The 22,533-nt window shown below is 47.6% G+C and overlaps 1 protein-coding gene and 1 long non-coding RNA gene across 6 annotated transcripts in view; one reads left to right on the plus strand and one right to left on the minus strand.

Annotated features, from left to right (window-relative positions):
• Positions 1 to 1,940: 1,940 nt before the first annotated feature.
• LOC102025757 lies at positions 1,941 to 11,683 on the minus strand. The gene is made up of 3 exons (XR_001236189.1): positions 7,810 to 11,683; positions 7,416 to 7,578; positions 1,941 to 5,061 (listed from the first exon to the last, which is right to left on the minus strand). It is a non-coding gene; the product is annotated as an uncharacterized LOC102025757 (long non-coding RNA).
• A 94-nt stretch (positions 11,684 to 11,777) lies between these two features.
• Positions 11,778 to 22,533, plus strand: part of Iqca1 (IQ motif containing with AAA domain 1) — a 134,115-nt gene continuing 123,359 nt past the window's right edge. The window contains exons 1-2 of one of the 5 annotated variants that reach the window (XM_005395314.2): positions 11,778 to 12,079; positions 20,510 to 20,834. In XM_005395314.2, coding sequence (XP_005395371.1) covers positions 12,069 to 12,079; positions 20,510 to 20,834 — 336 coding nt within the window. In that variant the 5' untranslated portion in view covers positions 11,778 to 12,068. Of the gene's footprint in view, positions 12,080 to 14,725; positions 14,847 to 20,509; positions 20,835 to 22,533 lie in introns of those variants that run through there. The other 4 variants (XM_013519968.1, XM_013519966.1, XM_013519967.1 and 1 more) reach the window with 4 other exon arrangements.

Here is a 22,533-nt window from a genome sequence, read left to right on the forward strand (position 1 = left end):
ATTAATAACAATTCTGTCCAGTCCTGATGGATTAGCTGGTATTGGGCCAGCCCTCCCACCATAAACATTGTGGAGCTCAGTCACATTTGGGAATTGCCTGTTCTTCAAGCATAGTCAGACGATAAGCAGTGCAGAATCCAAGAGAAGAGGAAAGCAAGCCTGAAAGGAGAGTCAGGGAGTGGTCAAAATACATGGTTTAAATTTTAAATTTTAAAAAATATTACAGTGAAAGATACATTGCCATTCATCCTCCTCAAAACTCAATTCCCCCACTGTTCCTGACACTTTCCATGGCAGTTCTGGAAGTCCTCTTTTGTGTCTTTATAAGGCGAGATCAAAAATACAGTGAATGCTGCTGACAAGGTGATATGGAAGAAAGGCAGGCTCATAAAAACCTGAAACTGTGTCCTCATCCACCGCATTCACTGCATCCAGCGCCTTCCAACTTCTGTCTCCTCCTCAAAGTCAAAATGACCATGGAAGATCAACAGCTTGAATCACTTCAGGACATCGAGGCAGCCAGGACAGCGAAACTGAAGACACTCACAAAAGAGGATTTCCAGAACTGCTTCTGAAAGTGGCAAAGTTAGTGGATAAGTGCGTTCAGAGTGAGCTAGGATATTTTGAGGGGGACTGATGACAGTGTGTCTTGTACTGTAAAGACGTTTTAAAAGTCTAAACCCTCACCGTCATTTTCCAACACACCTCCCACACTGGGATGCAGTCTCTGCTTCCTCCGTTCCTCCCCCTCACTCTCTCTTGCTCACCCAGTCTGATGGAGTCAGCTGCTTCGCTTCAAGCTACCTGGTAGGAAGGAGCGCAGGGAAGGCTGTGGCCAGCACCTACAAAGAGTGCAAGTCCCAGGCCACCAGCTCACAGGAGCATAAAACTGCCATGAGCAGCCTGAGTCAGCTGGGAAGTGGCACCCTCGGTCCAGGCTTCAGATGGGCCATGGCACCAGCTGCCCTCTGACTACAGCCTGTGGGACCCCTAAGCTGGGCACCCACAGAGTGACACACACACTCCCAACCACAGAATCAGGGGTAAGTGTGTGTTGGGTTAAGCCACTGAGCAGTGGGAAACTATGTTATGCAGCAAGGGACAAGAAAATTAATCAAACCAAGAGCGGCCTCTTTGGAACTATTAATACAAACTGTAAATCCCCATAAAGTTTAATAAAAGGAAAGAGCATAAACGACAGCTACCAGGAATGACAAAGGGGCTGTCACCACAGATTCTACAGATGTTACAAAGATAATATGGCATACTGTGAACACTTATGCCACACCTATGCACGGAATAAATTCCATGCCTTATAGGAAATGGTCAGATTATCTGATGAAATATACAACTTAAAAAACTAAGAAGAGGGGGCTGGGGATTTAGCTCAGCGGCAAAGCGCCTGCCTGGCAAGAGCAAGGTCATGAGTTCGGTTCCCAGTACCGGAGAAAAACCAAAAAAAAAAAAAACCACCAAAAAAAAAACTAAGAAGAAATGGGAAATTCAAAAGGTGCTAAATTATAAAATACTTGAGTTCTCTTAATTGAAAACTCTTCCCCACAAAGAAAATTTCAGGCCCAGATGGTTTCTACCTAATATTTTAAAAGAAACAATACCAACCTTACACAAACTCTTAGAGAATACAGAAAAAAAGGAACGTTTCCCAACCTACCTCATGAGACCAACTGCTATGGTCTAGGTCTGCAAAGCCCCCCTAGATGTGTTGTATGTGGAAGGTGACTGGGTCACGGGGACACTACGTTCATCAGTGCTTTCATCCACCGATGAGCTCACTGCTGAACGTGCGGTAGGTGGTGGGGCCGGGTTGGAAGTGGGTCACTGGGGGCGTGACCTGGAAGGGCACATTCTTGTCCCTGGCTCCTCCTTTCTCTCTTTGCTTCCTGGGGGCCATCTGGGGAGCAGCTTTGCTCCATCAGGCCTTTCCACCATGATGTTTCTGCCTTAGAGACAGTGATCACGCTCTGAACCCTCTGAAAAGTGTGAGCCACAGTTCAACATCTTCTTCAAGCTACGGAGTGTCCAGTGCTGTATCTCAGCAACAAGGCCACTGACTACTACACCAATATGGCCCTGGTAACAATGCCTGACATAGATGCTGAAAGAAAACTATAGACTGACTACCCTTCAGGAACCTAGATGTGAAAAATCCTCCATCTCCCCACACAGCAATTTAGCAGTGTATAATAAGGACAAGCTACCAAACGTATCTTTGTGTATTTCACGGTAGAGCAACCGAGACGTCTGAAATTATTAGTAGACCCTACACAGAAGAGCTACGCAGAGACTCCCTGAGAACACTTGATGGCCACCTGCCCAGGAAGGCTTCAACACTAAAACCCTCCACAGATGGACAGACCATGCGGATTACCTAAGCCACTAAGATATTCCCATGAGTGTGGCACTTGAAGCTGGGCAGCAATCTAAGGGCCGTGAGGGCTACCACCCTCCTCACTCTGGTGTAGGGCAAGGTCACATCTAAGGCAGGGCCACATTTATGGGTAGAAAGAGTGAGCAGAGGACAGACACAGAAGCCTGGAAGATGGGGTAAAAGTGTATGCAAACTGTTCCCAGCCTCCCGTCTGGTTTTCTTAAAACCGAGCTTATGTTTCTACTATAAGCAGAAATTTTAAGTTTCTATAATTATACAGCTAGTGGCATTGTCTGAGGAGAAATAGATAATGCAGGTGTTTTCTCTGCTCTTAGATTGCATGTTGCAAATGAGTCAAAGAGCAGAGAACGTAAAACTGCTAAGCGCCAATCCGGGTCCCTAAAGAAGCCTCATAAAAGACTCAATGTACACTTGTGCTTTATGAACACTGCAGCTGTTATTTGTAATTAGCTTTCTACCCCAGGTAACCACAAGCTATTGTTTTAGTATAAGCACTGTGAAAATGAAACAACAAACAAGAGCACGTGAGGGACAAGCACAGCACAAAACAGAAAGGGACACACACATGTTATTTACTCGGAAGTATCAAAATACACAAGACCATTATTTTTTAGATAGGTTTGAGACTGAATTTATCAATGGCTTGTGGAAGTTGTGCTCCTTTTGAAAGACAGCAGGTGTTAAAACAATGAGAAATAACCTCCTTCACATCTGGGTTACAAAAGCTGCCTCCATGTTTGTGAAAAAAAACAGGATAATAATAATAAAGAAAACATCCTGTCTCTGTCTAGTTCCTGTTCATTTTTTTTCTCACACTGGGCAGTTTTATTTATAGAGAATAGAGGCAGCATATAAGAATCACACACACACACACAGTCATACTCATTTCCCCCGGAAGTGATGCTTACTGACGTAAAACGACTTTGGTGTTTGCAAGATCTATTCTTCTTGGAACACCATGCAGAGCGTAGCGTTCAGATTGCTCATATCCCTTTTAAATGAGTTTACTAGCAAATTCTCAACCAAATCTACCAGACCAGACTCATTTCTAGTCCAAGGCATGCTTCAGGGATGTTATCCGGAACAGCTGGGCGAAGCCGAGGTTCACAGGCGAAGCTGCCTGCTGTCCGGGAACGTCGGTTCAGCTGTGTGGGTTTCAAAATGACTATTCTCAACAATACCTGTTCCAACCCAGGAAGGGACAATCTGGGATGAATCCCAAGGTTTATGCCAACCCTAAAGTTAGGAATACTGTGCATTGTGATGTGGATTTTGAGGGGATCCCTGTGTAACTTAAGGCAGGGTCCCCAAGTTCCTGGGCCATGGACACATACTGGCCTGGAAGGAGACCACACAGCAGGAGGTGGGTGGTGGATGGGCCCACAAAGCTTCATCTGTATTCCCAGCCGCTCCGCATCACTCACATCAATGCCTGAGCTCCACCTCCTGGTGGGTCAGGGGGACGTTAGATTCCCAGAGGAGCATGAACCCTAATGTGAACTGCACATGTGAGGGCTCCAGGTTGCCAGCTCCCTTGAATTATCCTGAGTACCCCTCCACTCTCCATTCGTGGAAAAATTTTCTTCTGTGAAACTGGTCCCTGGCACCAAAAAGTCTGGGGACCTCTGGCTTATGGGACTGACTATCTACCACACAACGGCGGGTTGGCCGGGATTTGTGGTCCGTTCATAGAACAGTCTTCTGAAGTTAGAACTGTGCCTACCGCAAGTGATAGCATGCTCCTGAACTTGGGGTTGCTTAGGAAGAGTCAAAACCATGACCGTTAGGTCTTGGGGTCTCCGCCAAGGTCCCACCAGAGTTTACCTCCACGACGCTGGATTAACAAGCTCATGCTCGACTCCATTCCACTTGCATATGCGTATGTAACAAGGTTAGCGTGCCATCGACTTCTTTTCATACAGATGTAACATCAGACATAAAAAGAGGCATGTCACAGCAGACAGTTTAATAGCTGGCAAAATACTCCTCTTATGTGGAGTGACTTAGAAGCACAGAAAGTGTTTCTTCCATCTGGTTTAAAGCAGAAGGGTTTCCAATTCACAGTGAACTTCCCCACCTTTCCACTTTCATCCTTCAGGGCTGCTTCTCCTGCCGCAGGCCCACCTGAGCGGCGTGCTGCCGTGGAATCAAAGCCCACCGGAAGCTCCCCTTCCTCTCTGCACCTTGAAGTGCCCATCAATGAAGGCAGGGCCCGGGTAGTCGCTGCTGTCTACTCCGGCACTCCAGACTTGTGGTGGGCTCAGGAACTCACCCTGGGAAGGCTGCACTCCTCCGTGGGCAGCACTGCCAGCCACGTCCAGGCACTGAGTTTTCACACAAGTGCTACACGAGCCGAACCTCCTGGACATAAATCATGGCAGTCAGATGGTCGCCGTGGCACTAGTAGCTACGCTCTCTACTTTTTCCAGCACGTGACAATTTAAAAACCATTCAGGACACGGTGTCACTTGCTTTGAGCGGCGTGATGGAAGTGGGGTCTTCTCACTGTGTAGACATTGCTGAAGTTGATTCAAGGAGACAGAAAAGTCCTGATGTGGTGATGCATGCCTGTAATCTCAGCACTCTGGGATCGAGAGGTTGAAGCTAGAGGATCACAGGTTCGAGCCCACCCTGGGCAACTTAGTAAGAATCTGTCTCAAAATAATAAAAGAATGGCTAGGGATGTAGCTCAATGCAAAGGCCCCAGATTCAATCCCTAGCAGAGAGAGAGCGAGAGTGAGAGCAAAAGAGAGAGAGAGAGAGGGAGAGGGAGAGAGGGAGGGAGATGGAGAGGGAGGGTGTAGAGGGAGATGGAAGGCAGCAAGAAGGGAAAGAGGATGAATAGTGACTAGTTGTTCCCACTGACCACAGATTCACTCATCATCGTAATTAAAGAGCCAGCTCTTATTTTCAAGGGAACCTGGCTCATAATTCGCCTGATGACTGTGTAACCTATTTTCAGATGCCAGGGGAGCAGTTAAAGTATTACAGGAGAGTGAGCAGTGTCCCTTCCTCTGCAGACTAACAAGCGGGATCCATACATGCAGGGGTTTAAGAAATCTACAATTACACAAAGGAAGAAGGAAACAGGGGCTACGGGGCAACTCCCACTTGTCGATGAGGAGACGTGCTGACTCCCTGGCTTGCGTTTGGGTGTTACAGAAAACCCGCTGAGGTTTACGCAAGGTGCCCTCACCAGGTCATCAGGACCTGCCGGAAGGACTCTGCGTGCCATGCTGGAGAACACAGGCATTCAGGAAACGAAAGACGGGCAGTGAGGGAGCTGCGACATCAACACAAATCACACATGCAAAGACAGGGCCTGCGGATCACACACTGTCTATAAACCAAGAGCCTCAAATCCCATCTCTGCATGGATGCTGACGTCAGCTCGCAGCGAGCACGCTCGCATGTCCCAGCCCCTCCCAAGCCTGCCCTGCCTTCCCTTCTCCTCCAGTTCCCAGAGCATCTCTCTGTCCTCACTGCAGTTCCTGCAGCCATAGGCAGCCAGGTCTCTGGCTCCAGGTCTGGCTCAGGCCCCATCACACCCGCCTCCTTCACTGCCTGGCACGAAATTTAGCATCTGCTGCATGCTGCCCCGTCTGTACTGTGTCGCCGCAGATGAGTTTGACTTTCTCAATACCTGATGCTTCCTCATCCACCCTTCGTGTGTTGTTCAAAAATCCAGGACCTGACTCCATCCGTCCTCCCCCTCTTACTCTTGTTCTCTCTCTCTCCCTCTCTCTCCTTATATATATTATATATGTATTGATCCATACATATGGAGAATATTTAAATTTTTTAAACTGTATTACAGCATGATACCAATGCCTTGAGCCCCTCTCAAAGATCTCCCCCTCACTTTGAATACACTCATCCCGTCATTCTTGCCACTTTCTGGAGCAGTTCTGGGAGTGCTTTCCCTGCGTGTCTTGATGACCTGTGACTTAACAACATCTGGTGAATGCTGAGGCTAAGTGCCAGCCAGCAGAAAGGCAGGCCGTAAACACTTTACAGTGTGTCCTTCTCTGTCTTACTCACCAGACCCAGCTCTGTGTGACTTCCGGCTCTTCCCCCAAATCAAAACGACCACAGAGCTCTACCTTTGAAATCAGTTCGGGGCATCGAGGCTGCTGCAGTAGTGCAATTGTCGGCGCAGAAGCAGGTTTCCAGAACTGCTTCATTCACCCTAGCTTCTGTCACACCTTTGTGTGTGCATTTGTATACACATATGTGTGTGTATATAATGCACACATGATTTGCCATTTTAACCATATGAAGTGTATAATTCCTTGACATTAGCAATCATGTGCACCCATCCTCAATCTATTTCCAAAATATTTCATCGCCTGGAACAGAAACAGTGCCTGCTTAGCAATATCTCCTCGCTCGCTCCTTCCCCCAGCCATGACGGTCTCTCATCTGTTTTCTCCTCTATGGATCTGCCTATTCTGGAAATTTCATCCTCGGTGGAATCATGCAGTGTGTGTCCTTGTGTGTCTGGCTTATTTCAACTGGCGCGACGTCGCCGAGCTCCACCACGTTGTATCCTGTGTCAGAACTTCACTGCTTTCCACGTCAGTGCCGGCCCATGGGACGGCAGGGTCACGGGTTGTTTATCCACCCGCCTGCACCTCTCGTCTGCTAAACAGCCCCCTGCCTCATGATCACGCCAATCCTCCCACTCCTGAGCCTCCACAATTCTCTGCCTGCCATTGGGTGCACACACCTGTGGCTGCAGTCCTTCCTGACAAGCGATGCCGAGGTCACACAGAATTGCTGACTGTGGAATGTGATAGTCGCTACTTCTCCTGCATCTACACCTTCGCTCACATTGTCTCCTACACCGGAAGGTTCGCCTGCCTCCTCAGGTCGATGTCCCACCCATCCTTTACCCAGCCAGCTCCAGTTCCACCTGCGGCATTACACCGGCTTCTTCCCCAAGTGCCAAGTGACCCCTCTCTTCTAAGCTCCCAGAGGACGCCTCACTGTGGCATCTAATCACCTTTCCCTTCAGCACATCTGCTGCCCTCTTGAAGGCTCAGTTCTTCTAGTCGTCTTCTATCACAGTGTGCTGTGTGCTCTGTATAGCAAATATCTGTGCAATAGACTTCATACACACCCGAAGGACAGGAAGTTGAATCACGCCTGGCAGTCTCATTATGAGGCTGTACAAAAAGACATTTACATTTTCTGTGAAATAAAGCCAATTATTGATGACAAAACGCAGTACTGAGGAAGAGATACTGAGCCACGAAGAGGAAATTAACTGAAAGGGGAATCAGAATGACTGGAGTCTCTGATGCCTAGCAAAGCACAGAGCATGGTTGCTAAACAAAACCAAAGTTCATATTTCCATGTAGAAAGCAAGCAACATGACTGACACCACTGGGACTCACAGGACGGACTCGGAAACAGGGTCCAGCAGGACGGAGCAGAGCACAGGTCTCCCTGGAGAAGGGAGCCACTCTGTGTCCTTGGAGAATCTCCTCCCTGCCTCAAGGTTGCAGGCAGTGTCCTCCCCATGGCTCGGCTATGACGGTGTTCTGGCATTTGCCGCTGGGCCCTCCCCTGGTGTCTTCCTGTTTTGCTGTTCTACTCTTTCTGTTACTGGGGAAATAGGAGTTGCAGAGGAGAGGGAGGAGGCTGGTCCTTGCAGGAGGTGCAGAGGTGCAGGGGATGCCCCGGAAGTGGGGCCCCTTTTGATTGGGTAGGGGAGCGCCCGCCACCTTGTGGCAGGAAACGGCCCTGCTCATCCTTGCAGCCCGCCTCGTCTCAGGCTGAATCTAGACCGACAGCTGCTGCCTCTGGGTGCTTGAGCTCTGGCTCCCCCCTTCAGAGGCTCAGATGTGGTAGGGAACCATGTGCCCCGCTCTGGCCAGACCATCATGATGGGATGGAAACAATCGCTGTAGAGACCTGCGGGTCTGGAGTGTGTGACAACTCACTCACAACAACTGTCTTCGTGTGACCCTTGGAAATAGTCCAGATTGTTAGGATGACGTCCGGGTAGGTGTCACCCTCTTGGGTTCTCGACCGCTCGCCGGAGCAGTCTCACTTGCAGAGCCTGCGCTTCCCTCTCACAGACAAGGACAGCGCTGTGACATAACCCAGCTGCGGGTGAGCCGTGCACAGAACACTGTCCTTAGCGCACGGAGTTGTTGAGAACAAGAAGGAATGTGTGACAAAAGACAGTGTAGCCTGCAATCCACGAAGACAACGGGGGAGGGGGCATGAATGTAAAGGCTCAGAAGGCTGCTCATGCGTAGCTGTGGCGATGTGTGCCTTGATGACAGAACTCGCTCCTGTCCCAGCGAGCCGGCTCTACTGCACACGGCGGCCTCTTGGGCACTGCACAGGCCAGGCATCAGCAAATGTGTGCCCAAGTAACTTCCTACATATTCAGAGACCGGAAGCCTCATCTCTAGAGGCCAGAAGTACAGTCAGAAGGCTGTATGCATTATTAAACACTGGGGATCAAGTTTCTTTTCTACTGTTTCCACTTAGCTAGGTGGCAAGGGTTTTTCCTGAGGTGTGAGTGGTTTGAGGACTCCTATTTTTAGTTAACATTTAGCTCACAGAAAACTAGTTTTTCAACAGTCAAGGTAACTACTGCTATCAACACAGGTTTTAAAACAATGGAGGTAGGCTCTGATACCCACACAAAGATAACAGTTAAGGGGGTACAGTCCTTGAAGCCAGACCCCAGGGGGTTTGAATTCACCTCCATGATCAGTTCGAGGCTGGCCTTGGACAGATGTTGCTTACTCTCTGTGGTTTTAGCACCCACGAGGTGTAAATGAGGATGGAAAGACTACCCACCTCATCACATTAATGAAAAGATTGATGAATGAATTTATGCCAGCTCGTAAGCAGCGCCTGGGATGGAATAAGTGGCCAGTAAGTGAAGCAACTAGCAGAGCTCACTGGACACAATGGGAGGAGCTGTGCTGGTTCTCCTGCTGTCCGAGTCCGGCAGACCTTGCTCCATTGTCTTCCCATCTTGAAAACTGTGCTGGTGTCTCCAACACAACATGTATCTTACAGTTGGGCATGGTGATGCATGCCTATAATCCCAGCACTCAGGAAGCTGAAGCAGGAGGATCACCACGAGTTTGAGGCCAGTCTGAGCTACACAGTAAGCTCAAATCCAACCTGGAAAATACCTAGGGGGACCCAGTTTCAAAACAACAAACAAAAAAAAGACACGAATCTTGTTACTGACAGGATTCCACTGTTAAGTTATTTGTTTTCAAGATGAGTTCAAGGCTTTGGGCACACCATTGTGTGCTGTCTACACAACAGCAGGGACTGCTTCTCTGCTGGCCAAGTCCTGACTGGCTTCTTTTATCTGCTTCTCTGTCTCCTACTGCAGGAGAGCCCAAGCCGATCCTCCTTCAACCTCCAGATGTTACTACGTTAGAATAGAAAGCCTAGAGCTGCTACAGGTATTTTATGAGCACAAAGAGTCATTCAACACCATCACTACTACAGCCAAAAAGGTGAACAGACAAGGCCTTGCCTGATCCCCCAGGTGTCACCACTAAGCCGCTGTGGTCATCAGCTGAAGCAGCCTCCCAGTGTCCTCAGAGCCTGGGAGGTCAGAGTCCTCTTCTTGGTTAAGCCACTGGACATGGCGTTTTCTATTACTTTCATTGTAGCATGCTAATTTATTGTTTGCATTGTAACATGCTAATTATACTTGAGTTTCTAGAGCCTTTCAAATTTGGGACCATTTACTTCAGTGAACAGAAATATTCTCGGGTTACACGTTCTTCCAAGAACTCTGTAAATACTGCTTCCTTCTTCATCTGATATTAAAAGCTATGGTGGAGAAATCTGACCCTAGGCAGATTCTCTGGGAAGTCCAATCACGTATCCAGGGCATCTTGGTTTGGGTTGTTCTATATCATTTGTTCCTGGAACATAGAATTGTTGATATGCAGATTAATTCCCTTCATTCTAGAAACATGGGGCTGAAAAAAGTCTAATAGTGAAGTTTTCTTTTTCAAGAACATTGACTCTCTTAGTTGCTTAAACACACCCATCCTTCTTCTGCAAATTGTACCTGAGTCAAGGCTGTCCTCCAAGTCAGTAACTCAGCTGAGTGGTACCAGACCTAGTTCTCAGATCTTCTAATTTTCTATATTGGACTATTTCTGATTTTCATTCGACTTCCTTAGCTGTGTCATCTTTTTTCCCTTCTCATTTTGTTGTGCTATGGCCTGTGATTCTTGTTTTATTAAGCGGATGTTCTGATCAGTTTATCCTATCACATGAAACACATGTAAAGAATTTTTTCTTGTATTTCCTTGATTCTTCACACGCTTTGCCCATCCCTCCTTTTTCTTCCATTTTTGCTACTGTCTTGGATTGGGGTATGCTGTTTACTCATATCCTTACCTTACTCATATTTAGCATGCGTTGCTGTTGATGAATTTCTGTTTGTTCAAGTATACAGTGGCAGATTTCTCTCTGACCCTCTTCCCGCTGAGTGAGTTCCACAGCTGCAGCTGTCACCCACTCTTCCACAGCCTGGGCACTCAGTGAGCACGAGCCCGGCCTCCCTCAGTCTGTGCAAGGCCAGCACTCTGCCTTCTCTCTGAGATCGAGTTTCAGGCAAACTCTTTTGCCACCAATGCTTGTCAGGACAGTATCCGACAAAGTGTCCTTTGACTTTGAATTGTGCTTAATGTCATACAGGCTCCTAGAAAATGATCAGCCCCAGCCACCTGCCCAGCTCTCCTGGGGTCCTGTAGGTGGTAGAGTCAGCTTTCTATTCGGGATTGTTTTCTTCCCCAGTCGGCTCCCGGGGCGCGGGGCTGAGCTTCGATGCCGTTCTCCACCGCAGCTGTTTCACTGGGTACAGTGTTTCAAGTTTGTAGTGGGAGACTACTCGGGATTTCTCCTTGGCTTCCTCCAGGATTGGGTGTGCGCTGGTTTCCAGTCCTCTTTTGCTCACTTCATCAGTAATGGGGGGAGCGAGTCTGTGCTCCCCACGGAGTCTATCATTGTTATGCGATGTCTCTCCACCCTCCCCACTGTTTAGTTCCTGCGGAACTAAAGGTTTGCAGATCCTGAGGTTTGCAAATAAATCTCAACACCGCTAACGATGAAGAAACACTAGCAGAGCTTAGGGTGCTGCAGACCAGGCAGCAGGGAGCGCACCCGGGAACCTGGGCGGCGGAGAAATGAGCCCCTCGCCCCATTCCCATAAGCTGAGGGACCCACGCCGCGCACCTGCCAAGCGCTCTCAGCTCGGCTCCGCGTCCTTCCAGCGGTTGCCACAGCAACAAGGGGCAGGTGCGCAGGCGCGCTGCGCGCCTGGCCGAAGTGCTGCCCTCCCCGTAGCACTGCGCAGGCGCAGCGTTCCGTTGCTAGGGCCGCTTCGCGCCCCCAGAGTGAGGCTCCTACCGCTTCGCTCCAGCGAGCGAACTCCTCTCGTGTCTTCGCGCCCGGCTGTGAGGCGCCCCCGCAGTCGCCTCTCCCTACCCTGAGTGACAGGCTGTCCCTGGTCACCGTCTTCCCCTCCGAAGAACCGGCAACCCCTGAGCCCCTGGGCGCCCTGGTGGTGCCTCACCTTCACAGTTGGCCAGCCTTTCGGGGGGCAAAGGAAGAGATTCCCGGCGGGCGAGGGGAAGAGGGGAAGTAGCCAGCCATGTCGAACGCGTAAGTGATGGGCTCTGGCTATCTCCGTGGGGTGAGCTCTGCTTCCTTCCTACTCTCTCCTACTCTCCACAGCCCGCCTCGTCTCTCTTTCTCTTTAACCTTTAGCAAGTTCGGTATGTCTCAGGCTGGAGTGTCCACTGTTGTGGGCAAGAACATTCCACACTTAGCTCCCCCCTCTTCACGGTGCCCACTGCGCCCCTGCTGGTGTGCTGCTGAGGACGCTTCCGGTCATCTTCCACCGTAATCAATAATTTGCTTGTGAGAACTCCCAGCTGCCAGAACTTCCATCAGGCCAGAGCTTGAGGAAGCAGCGTTCGCTGAAACTCATCCTCGACTTTAAAACATGCCAAGGGGCCTTTTGGGTGAGACAGCGCACCCTGTTTACAAGGCGCGTTTCAAATCGGAGGAGTGCTTTCACATCCCTCACCCGATCCCAAAGTCATCCCCCCGGGGTCCAGCGTGGGCGTGGTTGTGCAGAGTTGCCTCCTAGGAAGCGTGGCCACTGGGAAGCTGGACTTGCTCCAGATAAGCTGCTGCCGGAAGGCAGAGTCTGTCTTAACCCTACAGTACTGTCGCCTTTGAAAACCACTGTGCAGTAATCAGAAATATAAAAAGATGCATGCGTGTAAAAACGTGTGCAGGATGCAGCGGCAGCTTCACTCACAGTGGCAAAAGGTTGGAGACAACCCAGCGTCCTTTGTCCCTGGAGAACTGGCTGCCAATAAAAAGAAAGCACGCACCAGCCCCTGCTGCAGCGTGGCTGTCCTTTGAACACACATGCTAAGCTAACGCATCCAGCACAAAGGGCTGCGTAATCTATGATTCCACATTCAGATGGCCCCACCTCGGGGTGGTTTGTCTTAACCGTGTTTCCAGTTCTCCAGGTGGGAAAGAGGTGTGGGTTCAGGAGAATTTCAGTGTTGATCATTTCCCTGGCTAAGGGTGCACAGAACCTCCCTCGGGATGTGGGGCAGTGGCAGCACCCCCATTTCCCAGTGAACCCCTTGGCCAGAGAGGGACGGTGGACACACGAGAGAGTGCATGGTGCTGAGCCGTGGTGACCCCTAGTTAGGCGGACAAGGTGTGCCTGGAAAGGACAGTGTGTGTTTGGGTTTTTAATAATATATTACAATAAAAGACGTGTTGCCATGAGTCCTCTCAAAATACTTCTCCTTACTTTGGACACACTGATCCTCCCGTTCTTGCCATTTTCTGCAGCAGCTCTGAAGTCTTTCATGAATGTCTTCATTTGCACTCTTATGGCTGCCTTGAAGCCCTAAATCCATTCAAAACATTTACCCATTAAAAAAACACACAAAACATTTACCTGTTATGGTCATTTTGACTTTGGGGAGAAGCCAAAAGTCACAGGGTGGGAGATCCAGTGGGTGAGGTGGATGAACACGCAGCATGGTGTTTTGCAAGCTGCCTTTCCATTGGCCGGCACTTGGCAGCAGTAGCATTCACGGTTTTTATCACACCTCATAAAGACACTCAGGAAAGAGGACATCCGGAACTGCTTCGGAAAGCGGCTAGGACAACGGGGTGTGTGCTTGAGGTCGGGAGAGGGTTTTGAGGAGAGTCCTTGTGTATCTACTTCATCATTTTAAAAGTGAAACATTCACTGTATTTTTCAGTCAACCCTTGCATTGAACACATCATCGACATGATATTTTCAGCTCACATGGCTTTATCAGAAGGCAAGCCCGTGCAAAGCCCAGGAGCACCCGTCTGTGAAATGTTGAGGCATGCAGAGGCAGAACAGAACAGGATCAGTGGTCGCTGAGGGTCCGGAGGGCTGGGGACCAGGGAGCGACTGCGTTGTGGGGGTGGGTTCCTTTGGAGTGATGGAAAGTTCTGGAATGAGACAGTGGGGATGGCTGCTCCGTGCAGTGCTTGTCCTGTGAGCCGCTAATCTGAACACTGAGGGACAGTATGGCTGACGGCATGGGAATCGGATCTCCTGATATGAATTGGATCTCCTGATGCTCTTACGATAGCCCATCTTGCCACGTCCCTGTCTCGCACTATGTTCATGGAACAGCCAGGTGGGGCAGCGTGGAGGCGCAGGGCAATGAGGCTACCTCACTGGGAGGTGAGCTCCACAGGCTGGAATAGCATAGGCACCGTGGCCAGGTCCCCCAAGGTGCAGCAGGTGACAGGGTGGTGGCCCGCAGTCGCCTCATGGGGAAGTGGATCCATGGAATGCAGAAAGCTGGACATGATCTCTCAGAACAGGCCTGGTGGAAAGAGCCAGAGTCATCTTGCCAGGCTGAGGAAGACAGTAAAGGTGCAGTGACGTGTGCGCTCCCAGAGTGACTTTGCGGTTCCCTATCAGCCAGGAACCTTGGCTGGGTCTCTCCAAAACAGACCCCGGAAGGCAGCAGGTGAGCAAGAGAGAGGCTGCAGCCCAAATGGCAGGACCTGGAAGGTTCAAGCCACCAGGACTGTCTCAGCCCAAAGGCCCAGCCGGGTCAGCTCTCTGTGGCATCCGGCCACCGTGACCCTGGCTGAAGCCGATGCAGGAGTGTGTTTACCATCCCTGGTGGGGGCTACCGCACCATAATGCTGGGTATCCTGGGGTTCTATCCCTCTGTGGCACTGGGGTTCCTGGTGGGAGCAGGCGCTCCCTCAGCCCTTGCTCTTGATGGCCTGGCTCTTCTCTGCGGGCTCTAACCCTCCCGCCTGCACCATGCTGCATGCAGCCCTCTTCAGTGTCGCATTCCATTTGTGAATTGCCGTGGAGTTAAATGTTACGAAGCATAAGGTACCTTTTATCTCTTGCTGTCTGTTCTGCCCCTGCATTTAAAAATCTCAACTACACTTACTTGCAGTCTTCAGTTTATTATTCCCCGATTCTTGGTAACATGAAATCTTCCCATCAGCCTCAAGACGCGGCCATCTTTACATCTTGAGACAGGAAGCTTCGCTTGTTGTGATGATCTGCGTCCTAGAATTTTCTTCAGCTGTGTCTGATGTGGCTCCCTCCATGATGATTCTCAAATACTGAATGTTCTTTATTGGTACTGTGAATGGGATGTCTGTTCTCGTCTCTTTCTCTTCACTCTTTACCTGTGCGTTTTAGCTAAGTCTTGCAACTTTGCAGTACCAGCTGACTCACTGGCTTTGCTACTGATTTCCGTGGATTTTGCCATTTATAAACAGTGATGGCGAAAGTCTTTTGTGTCCATCGCATGTGTAGCTCCTTTGTCCTTTTTCACTCTTTCTTTTCGGTCTCTGGTGTTTGCGTCACTCACAAAGAAGTCCTCACTGTCCACTCCTTAGAGTGCGGACAGGGGTCTCACTCAGGTGGGGGCTGGCAGAGTCTACTGGACATCATACCATTGGCTGTAGCTGTGACCTGCAGGTGTGACGCTGTTGTTCTGCACACGGTGAAGCACTCTCGGATGTCAAGCCTCAGGCAGCCTGGGCCAGTCTCCCTGGGTTGGAAGGAGCAATGCTTTTGCTCTGAGGCTGTGTTCTGCTTGTTCAATGGGATTTCAGCTCTGAGTTCTAAATAAAATAAGTCCTCCCAGTGTTTTCCTGCCTGGGCTAAGCCCCAAGCCCTATTTAGTCCAGAAAACAGATCAAGCACTTTTCTGTTGTGTGTGGATGGTTGTAGAGCCTTGTTATGGTTGATACATTGTGCCAACTTGGGGAATCTAGAGGTTTGGCTAAATAACTCAGCAGTTCCGCCTCTTGGGGTGAAAAGGACACGCCCTTACCCTTCTGGGATGTTGTTTATTGTGCTAATTTGAGAAGTTTAGAAGGTTAACCATGTGACTCAGAAGGGAGCCAGGGTGCTTACTTTGTATTCATCCTGAGCCTGTGCAAGAGGCAGGCATGCAGAGGGTGTGGGTGTAGAGGACCACCCCCACCTCCCCAGAGCAGGTAGACTGCATAACAAAAGGAACTGAGGAAGGACTGGCTGCTGATTCTTCGAAGGAGCTCTAGTCTTCGCCTTCAGCTTGGTGGTCTCCTGGCTTCTGGTGCAGACTGCTGGGCTTCCGTCTGGACTCTTCAGCCTTCTGGTGTTGGCTCTCCGGCCTTCATGTAGATTCTTCAGCATTCCGTCGCAGACCCATCAGCCTTTCAATGTGGACTTGCACGGACACTGCAGCGAGCTCCAGGCCCGGGGCTGGGCTCTTCAATCTCCAGTGTGCAGACACCCTCTGCATGCTTCCTCATCCAACTCTGTAGCTGACCATTGTAAGCCAAATTTGTAATCTCTTGTACGTTTGTTTATCTTGTATTATATCTGTTCCTCTAGTAAACCCTGACTGATACAAGTCTGTTGGCGTGGCCTGGGCTTTGGTAAGCTGACACTGTATCCACCCTCTTCTACCCTTCCCAACCTCGTACTCTGCAGGGGGCATCTGAGCCGTGGCTGTTATTGTTGTAGAAAGGCTGCTGTTCACCTTTGACTTCTTCCTTCCTCTCCCATCTGCTTGGCTTTCTCAGGCCTGGCACACAGAATGCTGGAGTATTCCAGGTGCATTGAACAGGCGTTATGTGTTGCTTTTGTTGTTGTTCTTTTCCAAGACAATGATTGCTAGAGTTCCTGGTCAGTAACTCTGGTTAGTAACTGCTAATGATGCAAAGAGTGAGAATCCTGTGCTGAAGGAATTCTGATTCACCGAGAATATTCCTTTTATAATAAAGCTGTCTAGCAGAGTGCTGTTTCACTAGTAATACCTTTCCCCTCTCTTTCACTGCAGTCCTGGGGATCAAACCCAGGGCCTTTGCACTAAGATTCATCCCAAACTCTTTCTCATTTTTTATTTTGAGGCAGAGTCTCACTCAGTTTCCAAGACTGGACTTGAACGTGTGATCCTCCTGCCTCAGCTTCCCAGAGTGCTGAGATTACAGGCATGTGTCACCAAGCCCAGATCACTAATAATAGCTTTTAAATATTGCTAAATTTTGAGAAATTTTAAATATTGCTAAACCTGAATGCCCTGGGGATGGAGCACCAGAAGCAGAGTTCCCCACCCTGACTAGGAGGGTGAGGGAGCAAAGTTCTGTTTGTTTGAGTCTCACCATCTTTGTTCTCCAGGAAGTGGCGGAGTTCAGTGGTCAGAGCACGAACTCTGGAGAGGACTACCCAGGCACAAATCACACATTCAAATCAAATGACATTAGACAATACCCGTGCCTCAGTTTCCATTAAGGATTTCACTTCCAGGGTTTCTTTTTGGTTCTTTTTTAGAGCCTCTATCATTCTACTGACGTGATCTTTCATATCCTGTATGGTCTTTCTTAATTTATTCAGCTATTTATTTGTATCTTCAATGATCACTTTCATGATTGATTCATTCAGCTGCTTATTTGTCTCTTCGCGGATCTCACTGATTATTTTAAGAGTTTTTTTTTAATTCTTTGGAACTCTTACCCACTTCTCTATCTGTGGGATCCATTTTGGGGAAGTAGTGATTTTTTGGTCGGCATCTTGTTGCTGTGTTTTCTCATGACGTTTGTGTTTTTGCATTGAAGCTCACAGAGCAGTTTGGATGAATCTCTCAACCTCGGTTGAGTGGAAGGCTTTTGAGTGAATAGCTTTCTCTTTGTCGTGTATTACGGTGTGTCTCTGTGTGACAGCCCTCGCTCAGCCTGCTCAAGGTACTGAATTTGATCCCTCTTGCTGCATTCCCAGGAGAGAATAACTACTGGTAATATCAGTATCTAAGGAACCAACCATATACAAGGCAAGGGTGATCAGAAAATGTAGCGTGTGTCTCAATTTAAAAATATTTCTTACAGTAAAAAATGCATTGCCATGAATCCCCCTCAAAACACTTCCCTTCACTCAAACACACTTAACCCATCATCCTTGGCACTTGCTGAACCAGATCTAGAAGTCGTTATTAATGTCTTTATGAGGTGTGATAAAATACGGTGAATGCTGCTGCTGAGTGCCATCCAGTGGAATGGCAGGTTTGTAGAGACGTTACAGTGTGTCCTCATCCACCTTATTCTTCATTGGATCTGACCCCTGCCTCTTCCCCAAAGTCAAAATAATCATAGCTAAATGTTTTTAGTAGATTCAGGACATCGAGGCAGCCATGACAGTGCAATTAAAGACACTAACAAAGGAGGACTTCCAGAACTGCTTCAGAAAGTAGCAGGAATGATAGGACAAGTGTTCAAAGCAGGAGAAAGTATTTTGAGGGTGATTTATGGCCATATGCCTTTTACTATAATAATATTTAAAATTCATACATTCATATTTTTTCACATCTCCTATCAGCATATGACTTAAAACTTGTGAAAATGCCCACTATTTCACATTGGTTTTTTTATATTTTTATTTACTTTTAATGAAATTTTTAATGTTTACTTATACATATTTGCAGTCTGTATCTATTTATCACAACACCATTTCTTACAGAGGCTGCCTTTTCTCCTTTTCTGTGTCTGTTTTTGGCCCCTTTGTCAAAAACTCAGATGGCTGTAGGAGCATGGGTTGTATCTATGACTTCTGTTCTATTCTATTAGTTATTGTCTGGTTTTGTGCCAGTACCATGTGGATTTTGTTACTTAGGGCCTTGCAGTATAGTTTGAAATCTGGGCTTGTGATGCCTATAGAATTCCTTTTCCTCAGAATTACTGTGGCTATTCTGGGTCTTTTGTGTTTCCATGTGAATTTTAGGATTTATTTTGTAATTTTATGAAGAATATTGTTGGCATTTTTAATACACATTGCATTAAAACTCTTTCCATTTTTCTTGTCTTCTTAATTTATGCCTTTGGTGTTCTGTAATTTTCATGACAGAGGTTTTGCACCTCTTTGGTTAGGTTCATTCCTAGATAGTTAATGTTTTAAGCTATTGCAAGTGATACTGATTTTCTGATTTCTTGTTTGGTAGATTCTTTATTAGTGTACAGTTGACACTATTGATTTTTCTGTTGATTTTTTTCTGTAACCTTTTTTTGCATTTTTTTCTTTTACTGGTACATTTTAGATATACATAATGAGAACATTCATCATACGGAATTTGTAACTGTGCATGATATATCTTGCTCCTCCTTTCCTGTTGATTTTGTATCCTGCTACTTTGATGAATTTATCAAAGTAAAAGTCTTCTGGTAGAGTTTTTTTGATCTTCCATGAATCTTCCATATAAAGATTCATGTCATCTGCAAATAGTGATAATTTAACCTCTTTCTCTCCTATTTATACAGCTTATATTTCTTTCTCTTTCTTGATTGCCCTAGTTACAGCCTCAAGTCCAATATTGAACAGGAATGGTAACAGTAAAACTCTTGCTTGTTCCTGATTTCACAGAAAATGCTTTCAGTTTTCCGCCATCATTTATGGTGCTGGCTGTGGGTGTGTCATGTGTGGCTTTTATTATTTTGAGGTAAGCTCTGTCTATACCTAATTTCATTAAGATTTTTTTATCCCAAAGAGATGTTGGATTTTTTTGAAAAGCTTTTTGTGCATTTATTGAGATGATAATGTAGTTTTTTTCCTTGATTCTATTTATGTGGTACAGTTCATTTATTGATTTACATATGTGGAACCACCCTCAGGATGAAATCAACTTGGTCATAATGTGTGATCTCTGATGTTTTGTTGAGTTGTGTTTATAAACATCTTATGGAAGATTTTTGCATTGATACCTACTAATGATATTGGTCTGTAGTAATCTTCTTTATCATGTGTTGCTGTTGAGTACTTGTCTAGTTTTGGCATCTGGGTAATGCTGGCTGCACAAAATAAATTTGGAAGCATTCTTTCCCTTTCTATTATGTGGAAAAGTTTGAGGAGAATTCATGACAGTTCTTCTCTAAAGATCTGATAAACTTCAGCAGTAAATCAATCAGGTCCTGAGATTTTCTTAATTGGAAGAATTTTAATGAGTACGTCAACCTCATTGCTTATAATTGATCTGTTTGGATTTGTTAGGGCTCATTGATTCATTTTAGGTAGGCAATATGTGGCTAAGAATTATGAATTTCTCCAGGACTCTCCCATATATTGGAATATAATTTTTTGAAATAATTTCTAATATTTTTGGGTTTCAATGATGCCTGCTATAATTTCCCAAACTATCCATTTGGTAATCGCAGCAGTGGTCATACCCAAACCCACATGCTTGTCAAAATATAAATTGTCTAGAAAGCCTGTGAGCCACATACAGTGCCCTGAGTTCTCCCGTGACTGCAGGCTGCACTTTGTAGTACTAGATGGCCAGAAGAGCAAGTCCCCGACTTATGAACACTCAAGCTGGGTGGGAACTTCACCGCACACTGTGTAAGACTCACAGGTGTGCGGTGTGAGACTCGCTTTGTCAGATGATGGACAAATCCAACTTACGAACAGTCTCCCAGAATAGAACTCTTTCATAAGCCGGGGACTTACTGTATATGGCCCTGTCAAAATCGTTTTCATTTGTTAAAGTGTCTAAACTCTGTGTCTTCCCTCAGAATGTATAATAAAATGTGGCACCAGACCCAAGACGCCCTCAATGCTTTGCTTGATACAGAATCTCAGAACATAATAGAACCACAGAGAAATCAAGTCTTCGTCTTCCAAATGTTAGCCACCTTCTACATCAAATATGTGCAGATATTCAGGAACCTGGAGAATGTCTACGACCAGATAGTCCATCCCCAGAAGCGAATACTGATCCGGAAGATCCTGGATGGCGTGATGGGCCGCATCCTGGAACTGAAGAATGACATGGTTGAATTGGAGCTAACTGAGTTCCATTATTTTGATGATATCTTACAGGACCTAAAGTTGGCTCCTGTAAGTACAGCAGAGTACTTATTTTTCTTTTTGTAAACAAGACATGTATGCCTGTACCTAATACTGTTACAGACTTTCTAGACAGGTTTACCAACTATTTAATTGTTGTATTAAAAGCCTAAACATTCCCCTTCAATCACACCATACTATCATGAACCGGGTTTAGGTCACCTCTGTTTTTGATGCAGGTGAATCTTGCACAGAGCTGGGGTCAGTTAGGTACAGAGGGCTGGTCTTATTGGACCCCATGGTTTTCTCCCAGGACTTCTGCAGTGGAGTAGGTTGACCTGTCATAATGTCCTGTAGCCCAAGCCCTCCCCAGCCCCAGAGCAGGGTCCCCTTCCCTCTGTGTCCCAGGGAAGTCTCTCTCTGCCTTTGATTGTCCTTGTCCTTGTCTCCTGGGAAGCCCATTGGCTGCTGGGTCTCTATTCCCAAGTGGGTGCCCCTGCTCCTGTGCTGTGGGTCAGAGGTGACCCAGCAGCTTTACAGTGCTGTATGGACCTCTGTGTCTTGGTCTCCCTCTCCCCTTGGACCTCTCCCAGCTGACACCTGGTAACCAGGGCAGTCTTTTGAGGGCATTCAGCCCCTGCCACTCCCTTTCTGACTTTGGCTGCCTGAAGCCCGCCTGAGATAACTTCTGATGTTCTGTCTGGTCAGGTCTTCCACGGGCCATTGGGCACCTTGCCTCCTTACGACCCTGGGTTCTATGAGCTCACCCTTCAATTTGAAAGGAATATTCCCGGGGCTGGGGATTTAGTTCAGCAGCACAGCACCTGCCTGGCAAGCGCGAGGGTGTGAGTTGGATTCCCGGTACTGGAAAAAAAAAAAAAAAAAGAATATTCCCCTGCAATAAGATTAAAGCTAGAACATGTTTAATGTTTTATATGGGGTTCAATGTTTCATTTCTAATTATTTGGGCTTTGGGTGATAGGCTCTCCTAATATTGTTATATGACTTTATCAAATGGACTGAAGAGAATAACCAAAGTGAATGAGAACAGTGAAGATCCCTCCAGAACATGTGTGCTTATTACATTCTCTTATAAGAGCAGGAATGAATCACCAGGCCTGGTCAGGAGAGCTTTACTCCCATGTGAAAATAGGAAGAACAACCCAGGATACATGTGAAACTAACAGCGATCAGATCACATTCCTAGATGTAATCAGTAAAGTAATATTAAATATATAAATCTAACTTCAAGAATGTTAAGTAGTATCTCTAAATATAAGGACAGGTGGGCTCCTTCCATTTTCCCTGCTATCCACACTGACTCAGCTGGACCTTCTGTGTCCGCCAGTCATCTTCCTAAAGGACAGGGGTTCTTGCTGTCCTCGTGGAGCCACTGTGCTAGGGAAGGTGACAGGTGAGCAGACATCTGCAGGAAGCCATCCTTGTAGGGGACTGCACAGCCCTGGAAATAGTGAGTGAGCTGTGTGGTGGGCGGCCCTGAAGCCCAGGTGGCCGGGGGTTCAGCCAAAAGCAGTGACATGGGCTTTGTGAGCAGTGCCCAGAAGAAGGCACGTGCTAGCCGCCCCCGGGCACCTCACAAGGACCGGACCACAGGCATCACCTGCGGCTTGGCCTCCATGGGCAGCTCCAGCTCATTGTGCGGTGGGACCTGTGTCCTGACACAGCTGACTGGGGCGCCTGGGAAGCTGGGCCACTTGAGCCCTCCCTGAGAGATTCTGAAACCAGGACA

The sequence above is a fragment of the Chinchilla lanigera genome, unplaced genomic scaffold (assembly GCF_000276665.1).
Source record: "Chinchilla lanigera isolate Chin_1 unplaced genomic scaffold, ChiLan1.0 scaffold00052, whole genome shotgun sequence".
Lineage (NCBI taxonomy): Eukaryota > Metazoa > Chordata > Mammalia > Rodentia > Chinchillidae > Chinchilla > Chinchilla lanigera.